The sequence below is a fragment of the Rattus norvegicus genome, chromosome 1 (assembly GCF_036323735.1).
Source record: "Rattus norvegicus strain BN/NHsdMcwi chromosome 1, GRCr8, whole genome shotgun sequence".
NCBI lineage: Eukaryota > Metazoa > Chordata > Mammalia > Rodentia > Muridae > Rattus > Rattus norvegicus.
Window position 1 is genome coordinate 93953746 of NC_086019.1, and position 19444 is coordinate 93973189.

Sequence of the window (19444 nt, forward strand, 5' to 3'; positions counted from 1 at the left end):
TCCGCCAAGTGCCGGGCTGCGGGACTAACCGTTCTGTTGGTGGGATCCTCCCACATCGTTTTCAAACGTAGCTTCCCAAGTCCCCTCTAGGTCTGTTCGTCTACACAGGAGCTCCGGGGTGCCGCAGAGCTCGCTGTCCCTTGTCGGGAGTCCTGTCACAGGTAACAGGCGCGGCTCCCGCCCAAAGGAGGTGGACACACCTACTAGCTCCCGCCCTTATGGATTCCCGGGAGCCGGAACGTGAGGACGCGGCTCCCCGTGTTCCTCTGGGCTCCAGACCGGTCCCGGAGATGGGAGGCGCAGAATCACGACCTGTAGGGGCTGCCTGGCAGGCCTTCTCTATTCATTCAGTAATGACATAGTCTGACGGTAACTAGTGTTTGTTGAGTGCCTGGGAAATATCGAGATTTAATCCACTCGTGGAAATGAGCGAAGATTCAACCTTAAAAAAAAAAAAAGAAAACGGTGTTGCCACTCGCACTCCATAAGGGATTCTGAGCAACTGGACTGGGATTGCTCAAACCTCTAAATCTCATGCATTCACTTTCTGATTAAGCCTGCGTCCTGGGAAGGTGTTCATTATGACATGATGGAAAGCACTTATTTCTTATCGGGACAGATCAGAGGCGTCATTCACTTGTTCATTAAGCAAAACATCTCATGTAATCTAATCCAGGTCATTGTAATCACAAGCAGTAAATACCTAGCAAAAATACCTGCATAAACTATTTTAGTTTAATTTTTGAGACTGGGTTTCCCCATGTAATTAGCTGGCCTGGAAGTTTTAATGTACACTAAATTGGCCTTGAACTCACAACGGTTTGCCTGCCTCTGCCTTCAAGTGTTGCAGTTGAAGGCATGCACTACTATGCCTGACCAACTTCAATTTTTTTTTTTTTTTCCGGAGCTGGGGACCTAACCCAGGGCCTTGCACTTGCTAGGCAAGCGCTCTAACACTGAGCTAAATCCCCAACCCTCCAACTTCAATTTTTACAGAAAGCCAGGCCTCTAACCACAGCACTCACAAGGCTGAGGGCAGGAGGGTTACTGCATATCATCTTGGGTTATCAAGTTAGAACTTTGGGGGGGGCATAATTTTCTATTAAAAATTCCTGAAGCCTACCTTTCCCTGAGACTCTGTAGGCTTAAAGTTAATGGTTGCTGGGGAGAGACATTTTGTTCAGTGGTATGGCCAATAGTTCATGCCCATGTGAATAAAACCTCGGCCATGCTCTTCTAAGTAACTAAACCAGCTGGTTCACATAAATAAAGTTTACATACAACAGTCAAAGATTAATCTCCACGGGCATGGTGGCACATACCTTTAATCCCAGCACTTGGGAGGCAGAGACAGTCAGGTCTGTGTGAGTTTGAGGCCAGCCAGGTCTACAAAGAAAATTCCAGGACAGCCAAGGTTGTTTACACAGAGAAACCCTGTTTCAGAAAAGCCAACAAATAAATAAATAAATAAATAAATAAATAAATAAATAAATAAATAAATAAATATTAATCTCAATAATGAGCTGTGATACCTTAAAATGTAAATATGTTTTCCATTCCATTTACAATTTAATTAAAAGTATGAGACACCAACAAAGATAGGAAACTGCCCAGTGTCTCTTAATAAACCAAATACACTGGTAAAGGGTCTGTAATTTACAGGGAAATCTACTTGGGAAGTAGAGGCAGGAGGATTGGGAGTTCCTTGGCTACACAGCAAGGTTGATGCTAGCCAAGGCTACATGAAATACCTCCCCCACCACATACACACACACAGGACCAATATCTATTAATAGGAATTTGTGTGACTGAGCAGTCAGATACTCTGCAGCTGGCAACTGTTACAGAGTGAAGTCCAGTTGTATATTAGCATCAACTAGTCTCTAGATACAGAGAGAATGTCTGTATATTGTATGCAGACATATGTAGACCACGCGTTATTATACTTCTATATGTACAGAATGCCTCTAGAGACATACAGAAAAAACATCACCAGGTCTCTGTCATGAAGAGGAAACAGAGGTGGCCAACTGTGAGATGGTGACTTTTTGTTCATATGGCCCTTGGTATCCCAATATTCTTTCCATGTCCATCTCAAAAAGCTAAGGAGAAATAATAGCTAACTCATAGTACCATCATAAGAATTAAATGGGGCCTAGGGAGATGGCTCAGAGGTCAAGAGCGCATATTCTTGGATCTCTTGACATGGGCCCAGCCTCCAGCACCCATGTTGAGCAATTCACAACTACCTGTAACTCAAGTCCCAGGGGGATCTGACACCTTCTTCTGGCCAACTTCCAGGGCACCTACACTCATGTGCACATGCCCCCCCACTCCCAGCACATACACAGAATTTAAAAATAAATTAAAACCGTATTAAACGCTGGTCAGTACTTTGTGGCCTTGTGCTCTTTGTGTTTGTGGCTAGGTGCTGTGGTTCCCAGGGATCTGAGCTACCTCTCTGCTCACTGGAAACTAACCCACCGTATTAAAATACGTTTGTCAGCCATAAAGAAAGTTAAGTGCATTCTGGCCTATTGAATCTGCCCAAAGTCCAAGACTGTGTGGGCGCACTTCAGCTCCTTAGCTGTAATGCCACTCAAAGAACAGAGTAAGTCAAGGTGGCCTCTCCAGTTTTATAGTCAGCGAATGAGGCCCTCTGGTCCCAGCTGGACTACCGGACTCCTGCCTTTAATTCATTCAGGGATGTTTCTCAAAGCATGGGACGCACATCCCCTTCCTTTTGGGTGCTCACTGCTTGTTAAAAACACTCACAGTACTTTGTGATATGATATCAGCTACCATAGCCAGCTCCCCAACCGAGACTGAGGCAGGAGGACCACCTGAATCCACAGTTCAAGACTAGCCTGAGCACACATGCTCAAAGACATGTGGTGTGCAGGCACACCATGGGTATTAGACCAGGGGATTAAGTTTGAAACAGTTGAAAGCTGCAGAAGGAAAAAACTTTAGTGACCCATCACTCCAACTGTCCCATTGTTAATTTTGTGACCATCTGTTGTTGTCTCCTTTTCCTGCTAAACTGTAAAGTCTAGGAGGCAAGAAGTCTTTATCTCATATGCTGTTAGATTCTATGAAACCAATTGAGTGCCCAGAAGCATGTAGTGTGGTGGAGTAGAGTGCCCCCTGCAGGCAGGTCTCTTATAAGGCAAGTAAGGCTCTTCCTCCACAGGCTTTTCCTTGAATATTGTCTGTATATTGGACCTAAGAAAAATCAAATCCAAACAAACAAAAATCCCCACAGACTTGGGTTTTCTCTGCAGACAACAGGAAATAGCATATCTTAGTCCCAAATCCTTTGTCTCATAGTCACCCTGACTACAGACTGAGTGCTACCAGTAAAGCAAGCCGGTTGGTCAACCCCATGGGAGCTAAGTCTTCCAGAACTTACTCCACACTCATTGTTAGGGATTAGCCTGAGACTGAGGAGGAAGTTGGGAAGGGCTGAGGGGAGAGGTTTCCTCTGGGCCACCCTATGAATGAGCTCAAGGTAGGACTGACAGAAAATACAAACCTTGGTGAAGATTCATTTATGCCCCTCCCCCAATCCCAGCAGCGATAACCCAAAGAATCCCGACTGAATTTTTGTAGGCTGGGGAAGAAAAGGGGGACTCAATGCGTATGCCTAGAACAATAGGAGCTATTGGTGGGGACTGCAAATTTTCCACACATGATATCATTTCTGGTTCTGGGGACTAAGGAGGACCCAGTGAGGTAGATTGTGGGTATGGGACTGGCTTACTGCCGTGCAGTGGTGAGCTAGCAGAACCTCCCTATCTGTGATATAGATGAGTTCAGAACTGTGAATTGGCTCTTAGGTCTTGATTTGAGGGTTGGGGATAGGGTCACTCTCTGTTTAACCCAGGATAGCCTAGACCCCAATCGTTATCCTGTTCTCCTGCCTTAGCCACCCGTGGACTAGAATTACAGACAGTCTTGAACATATCTCTTTTCTTCTCCAAACAGATTCCCACCCACTCCGCATGTATGCTCTGCCTGCTGCTTTCTCTCTGCAAACATAGGGCCCTAAGCTTAGCCATGCCAGAGAGGTGATTTTGCTGCTGGCTTTGCTTCAAAAGATCCAAGCCAAAAAAGACCGTGAACTCCAACAGTTTCCTGAATGGATGGCCTTCCACTTTAGTGTGCAGGAGACCCAGCAGCTAGAGAGCTTGTTAAAAGCCAGGTTACCATTGGGTCTTATATAAGTGTTTACAGTGCAGTAGGGTCAGGCTTTGGTCCATGAAAAATTTGCCCTTCCGTCCTTCTCTTCTGCTCCCCTTTTTCTTCCTCGTTTTGGGGGTGGGGTGGGAGGTATTGAGATAGGTATCTCTAGAGGAGGACTTCAGAGAGATCAAATTCAGAGAGATTTGCCTGCCTCTGTCCCCACAGTGCTGGGATTCTAGGTGTGCGCCACTGCGCTCAGGCTAAAAGGACCAGCACTGAAAAATCTAAGGAGTTCCTAACTCTGCTGAGTAGCACCCCTGGAACACCCTGGGAATCACTTCTCTGACACTGAGGGTTCCTTCACGTGGCAGTCATGGTTGGGCTTCACTGCCCTCTGCTGGCCAGAGAATAAATGTAGTCATCGTGTTTATAGAGCAATAGGAAATAGGAAGGGAAGGGGAAGAAAAGAAGAAGGCAAAAGGGAGGGGGAGGAGAGGAAGAAGGAATGAGTAGGGAGGGGAAGCAGAAAGCTGGGGATGAAGTAGGGAGAGAAATGGAAACCAAAGGCATCTTGGAGCCAATGGTAGTTGTCTGGTTGCTTCAGGGTATACATATCAAGGCTTCCTCAGGAATTCTGTCTGTTCGCAACGACAAAGACAAAGCGCAGTACAAAGCAGGCAAGATTGGAATTTTCATCTTACAAGTCAGAAATGCGGGCTTGGGGAGGAAGCTCCGTGGCGCACGCTCAGCTCGCACGAGGCCCTGGGTTCTATCCCCTGACATTGCATAAGCCAGGCACAGCTGCAATCCCAGCACGGAGGAGGTATGAGCAGATGAAGTCACCCTCCGATATACGAGAAGTCCAGAGCCGGCCTAGGATACACAGGATGTCACGAAACAAAGGAAAACACAACCCAAACCATGGGCGGAACTAAGCACCCCTCTTTTGGGTACCCACAGGCTCGCAAGCAACAGTCCTAAGGAGGACCAGGGGGAAACCAGGCCAAGATGACCACCTCCAGGCTCATTCCCAAGTGGAATGAGTTTTTGATGCTTGTGAATGACATCATTCAAGAAAACAAGGTAAGGGCACTAACATCATTATCAGTTGGCCTCTTATCCATCTCACGGTAATAGGCACTTTGTGAAAGCAAGAACCAGGACAGACCATTGTGGTCCCCTCAACAGAAGGGGGCCACCAATTTCCAAATAATTGTACAGACATAACAGCGGGGCATCACGATAGTGGAACATAGACATTTGGGAGCCTTGTCAGAGGAACCACCCTGTGTGGGAAGAAACTTCCTGGAAGGGAAGAGTGTCTTCGTCACTGTCCTGTGCTGTGAAGAGACACCGTGACCAAGGCAACCCTTATAACAGGAAGCATTTAGTTGGGGGCTGGCTCACAGTTTCAAAAGGCGAATCTGTCGCCACCATGGCCGGGAACACACTGGAGAAGCAGCTGAAAACTATATCCTGATCCACGGGCAGCAGGCAGAGAAAACCGGACCTGGCATGCTCTTTTGAGACACATCCTCCAGAAATGACACGCCCCCTAAATCCTTTCCAATGCTCTGGTCATCTAGAGCCCATTCAGGTGTGGTTCCATTATGCATCCAAAGTTTCTTACACGCTTGTAAAGTGTGTCATATGCTATGCACATGTGAGGTAACGGGAGTTGGGGGGAAGGGGGGATATGTTCTAGTTTGCTTTCTGTTGCTGCGATAAAACACTGACCAAATGAAAGTTGGGGAAGGAAGGGTTGTATGCAGCCCCCCCCCACACCCCCACTCGGTGGGCCCAGCCCTGACATATCAATTATCAATCAAGAAAATGCCCTCTAGACTTACCTACAGGCAGACCTGACTGAAGCAATCGTTTGGCGAAGCAGCTCTCTTTCCAGGTGTGTAAAGGTGACAACCAAGATAAGCCATCATAGTATAATTTGGGAAAGCCCTGCAATCTTGCCCCACCCCCACCCCCGCCCCCACTCCCCCATCAATATGTTAGTGCCTAATCCTCCGGTTATGCGCATCTCTCCCCCAGAAATCCTCAGCGGAGGAACAGAAGGACGTTATCGTGCTGAGTGACCGATCCCAAGTACTGTACAAAGAATCTCGATATCCTCTCACTATGCCGATCATATGCTATTACTTCGTCGATGCTCACTTCTTTGCCTCCCTCTCCTGGGCGTCATCCAACATAAAAGAAACCCTGGTAAGGTCCCTTTCCTTCTCCTTCTCAGTCTCTCCAAAGGCCACACCCTTGTAGCTCTCAACCCAGAGCCATCCTGTGAATGAACACTGTCCAGACTCAGGGTTTGCCCATTCACGTCCTTCATTCTGTGTAGACTTCATGGTCAACGTTAAGTTGGTGAAAGGATTCAAGCTTCCCTCCCTCCACCCTCTTTCCAATTCCCTAGAAGGCAAAAGTCATCCCAAGCTTCTGATACCTCCTTAGCAAAACAAGGAAGCCTGACACGACGCCACACGCCTGTCATCCCAGGGCTCAGGAGCCTGAGATGTTCCTTTCATATCTGGAGGAGCAGGAGTTGAAAGCCACCTTGGGATACAAAGCAAGACCCTGTCAAAAATAAATATCCAGGTGGTGGTGGTGGTGGTGGTGGTGGCGGCACACACCTTTGATCCCAGCACTGGGGAGGCAGGGGCAGGTGGACCTCTGAGTCCAAGGCCAATCTGGTCTACAGAGTGAGTTCCAGAACAGCCAGGACTACGCAGAGAAACCCCAACATGGAAAAACCAAAACAAACAAATAAGAAGGAAAAAAGAAAGAGGTCAACCAGGTCCCCCTAGTAAATTCTAAGCCAGTCAGGGCTATATAGGGAGACCTTGTTAAGAAAGGAAAAAGAGGAGGAGAGAGAAGAATAGAAGATGGCTGACTGGCTCTCTTCTCCTCTACTGCCTTTTACTGTCTGCAGGCTGTAGTGTGGGTGAAGAGCAAAACTGAGGACATGGTTGAAAAGAGAACATTCCCCATGTTGGAGCGACTGCGGCCTATCCAGGCAATGGTGCACACAGGCCCCTTTCATCTCATTGTGGCCTACTGTGGTGACATGGTCTTGAGGCTCTTTGGGGACCATTTTAGGTCATTCAGACCCCTGGGTACCGTGCCCTGCCGCTTTGATATCAACTGCCTCTGCTTCGATCCAGAAACAAAGATGCTCCTGTCCGGCATCCAGGGGGCAGTGGTCACTTGGATCATTGATCCAAGTGGCAAGGGCCTTCACTTGATTCAAATATCTCCCATCTCTGGCGAGGAGATGATCCAAAACATCTCCCTGGATGGCCCCAATGGCTGCCTCATAGCCCTGTGTGAAACTACACTGAGAGTCCTGGAACGCCAGGGCCAGGGTCAACTGGTAGAGTCCCAGAAGTTCATAGCCATTAACTGTGGAGCTCCGATCACCTGCTGCTTCACTAGCCTTGAGGACAGCCTTCTCTACGCCGGCAACAAGGCTGGGGAGATCTATGTATGGAGTCTCATGCAAAGTCAGTCTCCCCACAGTTTCCGGGCCCATCCCTCGTTAGTGGTGTGTATACAGAGCCGGTCCGAGGCCCACACCCTGCTGACGGCTGGCAAGGAAGGCGTAATCAAGGAGTGGAACCTCACTTCAGGGAACTTGCTCCGGCACCTGGAACTTGGCGAAGAGCTCTATAACCTCAAGTTTATCGACAACACTACTTTCTTCTGCCAGACAACGCACCATTTTTCCTTACGCTGTCTACCTGGCTTCTACAGTCTCTTCAATATCTGCGGCTCCGTTCCCCAGCAGTTACGTCGAGTCCGCTATCGGGACAGCTGCTTCCGGATCCTGTGCGTCACCGAGGATGGCCTGTTGCGCTTCGTGTCTCCTGTAACGGGGGATCTTCTGCTTGTCATTTGGCCCTTCTCAGTCCTTGACCATGCTGTGGACTGGGCCTATGATCCGGGGAAAGAGGAGCTTTTTGTAGCGATAGGCACCACGGAGGTGCTAGTGTTTGACACAACCCGCAATCCTTGCCCAGTCAAGTATCTCTTGTGCACCTCACCGGATGCTCAGGACTATGTTCATTGCCTGGCTTTCGGGAATTTCCATTTGGGGCGGGGGCTGGAAGGACTGATATTCTCTGGGCATCAGAGCGGTATGATCAGAGTGCTTTCCCAGCACAGCTGCGCCAGAATTGAGAAAAGTGTTCACTTTGGGGCCGTGCTGGCTCTGTCAGTATTCTATAGGGGGTTTTTGGCTACCCGGGACAACTCTTTGGTCTGTTCCTACGGGGTAGATGACTACATCCATTTGTCAGAAGCCGTGTTGACCGGGACCAGATTGCAACTTAGGTCCCTCGCTTGCATTCTCAGCAGCCGCCCACTAAAGCACCTGATCCTCCTACCGAGGGCCGTAAGTGCCATTACGGACACCAACTGCCTACGGCTCTGGAAGTTCCACGATTTTATATCCTTTGGGTCAAGGCAAGGCACCAAAGTCATAGAGACGTTGCCTCTGCACCAGTGCGCCATCACCTCCTTCGATGTCTGCTTGGCCTTGAGTATTTTTGTCACAGGCGGTTCTGATGGCTCCGTCCGCATCTGGGATTTCCATGGTAGACTTATAGCCATGCTGGACTCGTCCTTGCACTTTGGCCCACTCTGCTTTGCCAATGACCGGGCTGACCTACTTGTGACTTTCAACCAGAGTATTTACCTGGTGTCCTGTCTGCAACTGTTACCCGTAACCTTACTCTCTCGCCTTGCCCTTCTGAGCATAACAGATGACATGGTAGAAATGCCCAAACCTTTCCTGCCAAGCTTCTTCTTCTCTTTTGAGACCTTATTTGTGCCTAAATATAGCTACCAAGGTCAACGGAGACAGGACCTAGAAGGCCTGGTACACCTTCCCAATAAGCGAGCTATTGCCTTTGATCATAAGGTGCCACATGTCATAGAAGAAGAAGAAGACGGCAGCACTGTGCTACTGGCCGCTCCCCGTTCCGTTCCTCTGGAGGAAAGTAAGTTGCTGCCTGGGATGGACAAGCAACCCCAAACTCACTACGTGGTTCCTCCCCAGCTGCGGTTGACCGCCTGGGACGGACTGAACCCCTATGAGATCCTGCGGTGCTACTTCGGACATGGGAAGAAATGGCTCCTTGCCCCGGATTGCTACATCCCTAACTCAGTGATCCGCGCCCGTCTTTGGCCAGAGGGCAGCCCAATATTCCTCAAGTGCAGCCTGCACCCACCCCAGCGGACTCTGGAGTGGGAAAAGGATCAGCCATTCTTCTTCTGGCAGAGCAGGATAAGAGCTACGAGCGAAGCGGGCCAAATCCCACCCAAAGAGGATGAAGAATTCCTGGAAACGAGACTCACCAAGGACGTCACCTACAGCATCCTCACGGATGCAACGAACCGCAGCTGGCTGGGGAAGAAGATGAGCGAAGTGGCCATCAGCAGCCTGATTGAGGCAATCCTAAGCATCATGGCCCATGCCAACCCGCTGAAGTACCAGTGCAGCGTCGGCGCGTTGGGACAGATCTTCGCCTCTTACCAGGTGTCTCCACCTCTGCGCTCCGAGACCGCACACCGTCTGCTGGACGACACTACCCATCCCAACCCGCTCATCCGAGAACTGGCCTGGGAGGGGCTGAAGCGCCTGGGCATGATCACTCGTCTCTTTGCCTTGCCCCTGGCCCAGGGACTGATGGACAAGGACCAAAGAGTGAGGACCAAGGCCCTGAACCTAATGTCCGATACCGGAGTCCATTCCAAGAGCTCACTCTTAACCCTGATCCAGAAACCAGGCCTCTTCCAGGAGTTGCAGTGAGTCGCTTCGTGCCTACCTCCATTCTTTGCTGCTAGCTTTAATCTTCTCCCAGCTCCAACTTTTTCCTCCCCCGCCCCCTCCAGCACCCCCCCCCCACATCTTTATCCCTAATCATTATCACTCCCTATATCGGCTCTTCTTCTTTTTCACAGCCCCTTGTGATTCCTGAACTGCCCTCTGATGGCCTCAGCTGCCCCCTCTTGCTTCTTCATCCCTTCGTCTATCCCTCTCCGTCTCCTACCCTGGTGGGGTTCCAGCTTCATCCTCACCATTGCCCTCTTGGCTTTTGCATCATACGCTGTCCTTCCTTGCCCCACCTCTGCTGAACCCCATGTTTGCTCCGCAGCACCTCTCTTCTTCCTGCTCCCCAGTTGTGTCTGATTCAACACAGCTCTCTCTCTCTCTCTTTCTCTCTCTCTCTCTCTCTTCTTGACTTTCACAGGCAAGAGATGATTGGGGAGGAGTCCCTGGACCATCTTCTGGGGATCCGGCCCATAGACATTCAAACCCTCACTACTCAAATAGAGCTTCGATTAAGTGATAACCTGTCAATATTTAAAGGAGATAAGGTTGATTTTTCTTTGGATGTCCCAGGGTTTTTTACACCTAGTCAGACCATCTCCTTGCTCCTACTTCCCCCAGCACCTCAAATACTTGAACTCAAGTCCACCAAAAGCCAAAGACGGATCCGGTCAGCGGGCAGAAAACGGGGTAAGTACAAGGTAGCCGGGCCCATGGATTGGATCTCTAAGAGCAAGGCTAGTTGGGATTAGAGAGGGTCCTGAGGTACAAGGTAGGAAGAAAAGTAGAGAGCTTGAATCAAAGAAGAGAACTCTCCTAGGGGATGTCTATATAGACTCTGGAAAACCTCAAGGTCCACACCCCACCCCACCTTCGATAAGGAGGCACAACTTGGGAACACACCTACCGAGGGAGAATTTCTTAAAGGAAAAAAAAAAACTAGCCCTCCCTCTCTGTACTCTTTATTAAAAGTTTCATTTACCTGACATACTTTCCTCATCTCCATATCTTGTTCTGCCCCCCCCCCCCGACCCCGCAGCCCGGAAAATATTGCGAGGCCTCAGAAAGTTGAAAGAGGCAGCTAGACAACAGAAACAGGAGGAACTAAGTGACCACGGTGAGGCAGAAGCAGTCGAGTCAGACCTCAAAATAACCTACTCCAGGTCTTCAACTGATAGCCTACTGAAGAGCCCCAGAGAGCCTGAGATCTCAGAGAAAGATATCCTGAAGGAACACATTTCTGTAGCCATGAGACTGAGGAAAAGGCTTCACCCAAGAACCACAGACAAAAAAGACAAGAAAGCTCACAAACAACGCAAGCACAGGAAGAAGAAGAAAGATGTTGCTCCAGAGGAAATCTTGCCTCCTGAAGTGGATGAGTCTCTTCTTCCTCCTCTAGAATCACCTCCACCACCATCAGCGAGGAAGAGAATTCATAAAATGTCTCAGCGGGGTGTCGGGGGAATACCAGGTAGGGTTCTCCCTCCGGACAGTGAATGGCGGGATGATCTCTGTCGGCTCACAAACCTGAGGATAGCTGATAACCAACCATGGATGGTGGATGATCTAAGCGCTGAGCTAGTGGCTACTGCTACTGAGGTGCTGGTAGATAAATATCCGAGCTGGGAACTCTTTGTGGACATGTGCCCCTTACTGGAGAGAGAAACGGGAGCTGAGGCTGAGGTGGAGGCAGAGGCGGGGGCAGGGGCAGAAGCGGGGGCTGAAGCTGAGGCTGAGGCTGAGGCTGAGGCTGAGGCTGAGGCTGAGGCTGAGGCGGAGGCGGAGGCTGAGGCTGAGGCTGAGGCTGAGGCTGAGGCTGAGGTTGGGGAAGAAGCCCCGCAAGAGGGAAAACCAGTTGTTATTGGTGAAGAGGCAACTAAAGAGGGTGTGGAAGTTACAGGTCAGGAAGAGAGGCCAGAGGCTGGAGGGGAAAGACTAGAAAAAGGACAGAAACCACAGGAAGTGGAGCAAGTGCCCTTCAAAAAGGACCAAAAGAAGGAAGTTGCTTTCTTAGAACCAGAGGATATAGTGAAAGAGAAGGAGAAACACAGGAAGGGAAAGAAAGCTAAGGAGGAAGAAATGAAAGAAGATGAAAGAATAGAGGAGACTGTCTTCACCGAAAAGCTGGCTGTGACCCCGAAATCAGAGGAAATGGCTGAAGGGGGAGCAGAAGGAGGAGAAGGAAGAAGAAGAAAAGGAAGAGCATGGGAAGAGGAGGAGGAAGAAGCAGAGAAGTGGGAGGAGAAGGAGAAGAAGGAGGAGAAGGAGGAGGAGGAGGTGGAGGAGGAGGAGAAGGAGGAGAAGGTGGAGGAGGAGGAGAAGGAGGAGAAGGTGGAGGAGGAGGAGAAGGAGGAGAAGGAGGAGAAGGTGGAGGAGGAGGAGGAGAAGGTGGAGGAGGTGGAGAAGGAGGAGGAGAAGGCAGAGGAAGAGGAGGGGGAGGAGGTGGAGGAGGAGGAGGCAGAGGAGGAGGAGGAGGAGGCAGAGGAGGAGGAGGAGGAGGCAGAGGAGGAGGAGGAGGAGGTAGAAGAGGAGGAGGAGGAGGTGGTAGAGGAGGAGGAGGAGGTGGAAGAGGAGGAGGCAGAGGAGGAGGAGGAGGAGGAGGAGAAGAAGAAGGAGGAGAAGGAGGTGGAAGAGGAGGAGGAGGAGGTGGAAGAGGAGGAGGAGGAGGAGAAGGTGGAGGAGGAGGAGGAGAAGGAGGAGAAGGAGGAGAAGGAGGAGAAAAAGAAAAAGGAAGAGGAGGAGGAGAAAAAGAAAAAGGAAGAGGAGGAGGAGAAGAAAAAGAAAAAGGAAGAGGAGGAGAAGAAAAAGAAAAAGGAAGAGGAGGAGAAGAAAAAGAAAAAGGAAGAGGAGGAGAAGAAAAAGAAAAAGGAAGAGGAGAAGAAAAAGAAAAAGGAAGAGGAGGAGAAGAAAAAGAAAAAGGAAGAGGAGGAGAAGAAAAAGAAAAAGGAAGAGGAGGAGAAGAAAAAGAAAAAGGAAGAGGAGGAGGAGAAGAAAAAGAAGAAAAAGGAAGGGGAGGAGCAAATGATTGAACTAAAAGAAACAATAAAAGACATGGCTGAGAGAAAGCTGTCTTGGCAAGAGTGGAAGAGGTCTTGGGATGAATGGCAGAGAGCCCAGACTCAGAGGACAGTGCTTTGGGAAGACTGGAAGAAAGAAAGTGATGAGAAGTATTTCAAAGAAGAGAAGAGACTCCAGGCTGAAGGGAAGCTGCCACCAAGTGAAGAAGTAGTAGAGGATCAGGAGAAAAAGAAGCTAACATGGGATGAGTGGAAAGACGTCTGGGAAAACATCATCTCAAAGACCCAAACTGAGAGAGAAGTGGATCTGGGAGAAATGCCATCCAAGGAAGAGGAGGAAGAGGAGGAAGAGGAGGAAGAGGAGGAAGAGGAAGAGATAGAGGAAGAGGAAGAGATAGAGGAAGAAGAAGCAGAAGGCAGAAAGGCTCTTAGTAGAGAGAGGAGACAGATCCAAGAGGCACAGAGACAGGCCAGGGCAGAGTGGAAACAAGCCCGAGCTGTGCGGCAACGAGCCAAAGAAAGGAGGTCGCTCGCAAAGGAAGAGGAGAAACTCGCCCAGGAAGAGAAAAAGCTAGCCCAGGAGGAGAGAAAACTGGCCCAGGAATATGTGAAAATGGTTACCAAGGGTGGAAAACGGGCCCACATAGAGATGACCCTCGGCGAGAAAGAGAACTTTCTGGGCCAACAAGAGGAAATCCTAAGCCAGGAAGCAGAGCTACTGGCCCAGAAAAAAAAGAAACTGGCCAGAAAGCTGGAGAGAGCGGCTCACGAAGAAGAAAGAATCGCAAAGAAAATAGATAAAGTAGGGGAGGTGAAGGCAGTGTTGGCCCAGAAAATAGAAGCCATGTTGGAAAAGGAGAAGAGTCTAGAGTTGGAGGAAGAGGAGTTGAAAGAGGAAGCCAAGAACCTGGAGTGGGACAGGAGGGAGCTAGCTCTGAAAGAAGATGAACTGTATGAGGATGTGGAAAAACTGGCGGAGAAGAGTGAGGAGCTGGCTAAGGAGGAGGAGAGGCTGGCCTTGTATGAGAAGTATCTGTCCTTGGAGGAGATGCTGGCCCAGGAGGAGGAGGAGCAGTTGGAGGAAGAGAACAGACTGGCCTGGGAGAAAGGCAAAACACCTGAAGAACTGAAGATACTGCAGGAAAGGGAGGAGAAACTGAGGGAGAAGAAACAGAGACAGGCCCAGGAGAAGGAGAGATTGGCCCAGAGAAAGAAAGAACTCAAAGAAAAGAAGGCAAGAGTCGCTGAGATGGAAAAAAGTCTGGACCAGGAGAAGCACTTGCTGTCTCTGGACAGAGGAAGGCTGGCCAAAAGGGAAAAGGCTCTCCACGATCAGGAGACAAAGCTCCTTAAGGGGAAGGAACAATTAGAGGACATAAAAGGCAAACTGGAGTCGTACAGGGAGAAGCTGATTAACTTGAGCAAGAAGCTGGACAGAGAGATGGATGCCTTCATGGTAAAGAGAGAGAAGCTGGCTGACACAGAGAAGAAAGTGGAGCAGGCAGATATGCTTCTGGCAGAGAAGCGAGGGAGGCTGTCTGAGGAAAAAGTAAAGTTAGCCCATGAGATCACGAAAATAATCCAGAAGAGCCAACCCATCAGAGAAGAGCCGGAGATTATTAAAGATGGGGAGAAGCTGACCTACGAAATGGAAAGGGTGGCCAAGGAGAAGGAGGAGCTGGTGGAAGAGTCAGCACAGTCCCCCACGAGAGACATCCAGAAAGCCATCTTAAGGAGAGGGAGGCTGGCCACCCATGAGATAGATCTAATGAGGAAGAAAGTGTCCTTGGAGGAGAAGATTCTCGCGTATGAAGACAGACTGCTGGCCACAGAGGAAAAGAACGCTGCCAGAGAGAGTCTGGAGCTTACCAGAGAACAGAGGATACATGCCCACGAGGAAAGGAAACTAGCCAAAGCCTCCAGGAAACTGGGCAGACAGAAGGGCATTTCCAAGGAGCTTGCAGAGACTAGAAAATCCTTAAAGGCACTTCAAAACCTAGCCAACAAAGAAAGGAAACTGGCCCAGAAAGAAGCCAAGATGACAAAGATAAACCGGTCACTGTTAATTAAGGAGGCCAGGCTAAGTGCGGAGGAAGAGAGACTCAATGCTAAGGAGTTGGAGGCCGGAGAAGAACAACCAGAGATAATCATGGAGGAGAGGAGGCTAGCTAAGATGCAAAGATGGCTGGCCAGGCAAATGAGAAGGCTGAGAACCCAAGAGCAGAAAGTGGCTAAGGAAGAAGGGGAACTTGACTGGGAGTCAATGAAGGTCTCAGAGGAGGAAGAGGAAGAGGAGGAGGAGGAGGAAGGGGAGGGGAAGAAGAGGGACCTTGAGGTAGAGGAGGAAGCTCTATCCTTTAAAAGATCGAGGATTCGGAGAAAAGCCTTCGTGGGTCTTCTTCCTGGGACAGAAAAGTTTTACAACCTTTTAAAACAGGTGAAACGCGAAGAGACCATTTCTCAGGACATGGATAGCCTGCTGTTTGAGGTAGAAGAAGAAAGTTCTGAGTCTGAGGAAGAAAGGGAGGAGGCTGAGGAAGAAGCTGAGGTGGAGGCTAAGGCGGAGGAAGAGGAGGAGGAAGAGGAGGAGGGCGAGGAGACAGAGGAGGAGGGAGAGGAGACAGAGGAGGAGGGAGAGGAAGAGGAGGAGGAGGAGTGGAAAGAGAAGAAAGGACAAGTGGAGGAAGAGGAAAGGGAGAAGAAAGATGAGGAGCTAGAGGAATGGGAAGGAGAAAAAGAACTGGAGGAGATAAAAAAGATAAAAAAGAAGAAAAGAAAGGTTAGAAGGGAGAAGGAGGGAGGGAAGGAACAGAAAGAGGAGAAAGAACAAGTGGAGGAAAAGGAAAGGGAGAAGAAAGATGAGGAGCTAGAGGAATGGGAAGGAGAAAAAGAACTGGAGGAGATAGAAAAGATAAAAAAGAAGAAGAAAAGAAAGGTTAGAAGGGAGGAGGAGGGAGGGAAGGAACAGAAAGAGGAGAAAGAACAAGTGAAGGAAAAGGAAAGGGAGAAGAAAGATGAGGAGCTAGAGGAATGGGAAGGAGAAAAAGAACTGGAGGAGATAGAAAAGATAAAAAAGAAGAAGAAAAGAAAGGTTAGAAGGGAGGAGGAGGGAGGGGAGGAACAGAAAGAACAAGTAGAGGAAAGGGAGAAGAAAGATGAGGAGCTAGAGGAATGGGAAGGAGAAAAAGAACTGGAGGAGATAGAAAAGATAAAAAAGAAGAAGAAAAGAAAGGTTAGAAGGGAGGAGGAGGGAGGAGAGGAACAGAAAGAGGAGAAAGAACAAGTGGAGGAAAAGGAAAGGGAGAAGAAAGATGAGGAGCTAGAGGAATGGGAAGGAGAAAAAGAACTGGAGGAGATAGAAAAGATAAAAAAGAAGAAGAAAAGAAAGGTTAGAAGGGAGGAGGAGGGAGGGAAGGAACAGAAAGAGGAGAAAGAACAAGTGGAGGAAAAGGAAAGGGAGAAGAAAGATGAGGAGCTAGAGGAATGGGAAGGAGAAAAAGAACTGGAGGAGATAGAAAAGATAAAAAAGAAGAAGAAAAGAAAGGTTGGAAGGGAGGAGGAGGGAGGGAAGGAACAGAAAGAGGAGAAAGAACAAGTAGAGGAAGAGAAAAGGGAGAAGAAAGATGAGGAGCTAGAGGAATGGGAAGGAGAAAAAGAACTGGAGGAGATAGAAAAGATAAAAAAGAAGAAGAAAAGAAAGGTTAGAAGGGAGGAGGAGGAAGGGAAGGAACAGAAAGAGGAGAAAGAACAAGTGGAGGAAAAGGAAAGGGAGAAGAAAGATGAGGAGCTAGAGGAATGGGAAGGAGAAAAAGAACTGGAGGAGATAGAAAAGATAAAAAAGAAGAAGAAAAGAAAGGTTGGAAGGGAGGAGGAGGGAGGGAAGGAACAGAAAGAGGAGAAAGAACAAGTGGAGGAAAAGGAAAGGGAGAAGAAAGATGAGGAGCTAGAGGAATGGGAAGGAGAAAAAGAACTGGAGGAGATAGAAAAGATAAAAAAGAAGAAGAAAAGAAAGGTTAGAAGGGAGGAGGAGGGAGGGGAGGAACAGAAAGAGGAGAAAGAACAAGTGGAGAAAAAGGAAAGGGAGAAGAAAGATGAGGAGCTAGAGGAATGGGAAGGAGAAAAAGAACTGGAGGAGATAGAAAAGATAAAAAAGAAGAAGAAAAGAAAGGTTAGAAGGGAGGAGGAGGGAGGGGAGGAACAGAAAGAGGAGAAAGAACAAGTGGAGGAAGAGGAAAGGGAGAAGAAAGGGAAAGAGAAAGAAAAAGAGAAAAGGGGGATAGAAAAAGAAAAGAAAAAGGTGGAAAAGGAGGTGCGTGAAGAGGAGGAAGAGGAAAAGGAGGAAGAGACTGAAGAAAGCTCAAGTGAGGAGGAGAAGACGAAAAGTGTGACCCACGTAGAAGAGAAAAAGGAGAAACACTTATGGGAAGAAGAGAGGAGAGAAAAAAGAGAAAAGCCAAAGGTACAGGTAGAAAGAAAGAAGGTCCTACCAAGACGGGAAGTGTTCCCTCAAGAAATCCCTGTGCTCAGAGGAAGCTCTATGAGACTGGAAGCCCTGAGCAGACCTTTTGAGAAATTGACCCCAGTATCCAAGGAGCCGGAAAGTAAGGAGCCAGAAGCAAAACAGATACCCAGGAAAGAAGATGCCACAGTGAAGGAGATACCCACAGTGAAGCCCTTGATATCCCTGAAGGCAAAGGTGCTGGATAAAGAGAGGGAGCTGATGGAGAAATATAAACTGGAACCCCTACGCCTTCTGGAGGTGATCTCAGAGTATGAAAGGGCAGGCTTGGCCACGCCATTCACGTCTCGATTAGTTAGAAAAGCCTTGGAAGCCCACAGGCCCCAACTCAAAACGAAGTTGGTTTTGCAGGATCACCCTTCCCTGGCAGGACAACCGATCGGGCAGTTGCATCTCCCAGAGATCTTGGCAGAGGAACCATACTCAGAGATAGGGGTATCGGACATAGAGTGGCTGCATGGGGTCTTGAAGCAGATGGAGGCAGGAGAAGAACTTCCCAGATACAGTTTCCACAGACTGTGCCAGCTCCTCAAAGACTTCACCAAAACGGAAGAACTGCAGTGGGTGCACCTGGCGGTACTTGAAGCCATCGTGCACCGTCACAAGCAGACTGTGGATTCAGAATCTTCAAAGCCTTGCAGAGAACCTATGAGCCCCAAACACCTGAAAGTGATTCCTCCCATAAAGGGAAGGGAACAGGATGAATGGCTGGAACCTTCCGCGGTTCCCGTACCAGAGTCATTAGCTACCAAAAGGGTTACAGACCCGAAGCGTATACACTGGCGTCTTCTAGGGGAGCCGTACAGAGGTGCTCGGCTGCAGCAGTTATCCAACGCCCTCGACGAAATGAAGACACAGTATCTCGATCCTACCACCAGAGACATTTTGACCGATGCTCGTTCTTCCGTAAACGAGCAGACCCTGGCACTGATGTTTCAAAAGGACTTTGGGGACCTTAAAAGTAAAAGCAGGTATCCCAAACTGCCCAAGTTGGAGAAAAAGCCGATCTCCAAAAAAAAGGAAGAGGTGCCCCCGTGGGAGACATTTGTGGCGCTCTACCATGTTTTGCGCATGCTACAACAGCGGTACGCCACAGACAGGGCTGCTTGGATGGAAAAGTTTTACCAGCTCATGGACCTGTACCAGATTAAGTCTCCTGGAATCCAGAGGCTACTGCTGGACCTGCTAGTGACTGAAGAGCCCCAATACCAAGAGTTTGTCCCCAAAGAGACTGCGAAGGCCGAGGAGCTGGTGCCCGGGGAGCGGCTACTGTACTGCGTGGTTTGCGGTAGCTCCCACACCCCACATGTCCCTCCGGGGTTCCGGGAAGTCATACCCCTCCCCGAAAAGAATAATGTGCATACCCTCAGCCCCAAAGGCATTACCAAGTACGGAATCCTCGAACTTGCCTGGAAGAGTCTGCCCCAAGCTGATATTCACCTCATCAGGAAAGAGTCCCACATCACTGTCCCCACTCCCTAGCTTGGGACTGGCTAAAAGGTCAGGAGCTTCCTCGGCTGGAGAAACTAGACACACCTTCATCTCCAGGGCCCACGAAGGGGAAAGCCAGGTCAAAGTCGTTTGTTTTTCCATACCCAGGTCTAGAAAGACAGTTTCTGTCTGTGGAATAGACAGAAGGGACTCATTTGCAACAAGCTTTGATGTGTCCCTTCAAGCCAGTGTTAAATGTGTTTTCCAGAGAAAGCAGCCATGTGTCTGACAGCAAGACAACCTCCCCGAAGCCAGTTGGTGTATACCCCGTTAAAGGTGAGGAGGTCAGAGCCTCCCCTACCTTCCTCACCATCCACAGTTAATCCTAAATAAACAATAGAGAAAAAAAAAACAATTAGAAGACTTTCCCATTTAGTGCTTGGTGGCAGGATG

General features: G+C 49.1%; 2 protein-coding genes across 2 annotated transcripts in view; both read left to right on the top strand.

Annotated features, from left to right (window-relative positions):
- The window catches only part of LOC103689966 (MARCKS-related protein-like), a 980777-nt gene that overhangs the window by 885883 nt on the left and 75450 nt on the right, over positions 1 to 19444 (top strand). The window lies entirely within an intron of this gene.
- On the top strand, positions 21 to 19042 carry Wdr87 (WD repeat domain 87). Its single transcript, XM_063280682.1, has 7 exons — positions 21 to 161; positions 5146 to 5268; positions 6232 to 6402; positions 7124 to 9999; positions 10446 to 10714; positions 11064 to 12277; positions 12617 to 19042. Exons 2-7 carry the CDS (start codon positions 5194 to 5196, stop codon positions 19040 to 19042), a joined length of 11031 nt encoding a protein of 3676 aa, XP_063136752.1. The 5' UTR covers positions 21 to 161; positions 5146 to 5193.

Excerpts from the sequence above, each read along its gene's own strand:
- Wdr87 (XM_063280682.1), top strand. The coding sequence starts at position 5,194 with ATGACCACCTCCAGGCTCATTCCCAAGTGGAATGAGTTTTTGATGCTT. Across the intron at positions 6,403-7,123 it reads CCAACATAAAAGAAACCCTG|GCTGTAGTGTGGGTGAAGAG; the intron begins GTAAGGTCCCTT and ends TACTGTCTGCAG. Across the intron at positions 10,715-11,063 it reads GTCAGCGGGCAGAAAACGGG|CCCGGAAAATATTGCGAGGC; the intron begins GTAAGTACAAGG and ends CCGACCCCGCAG.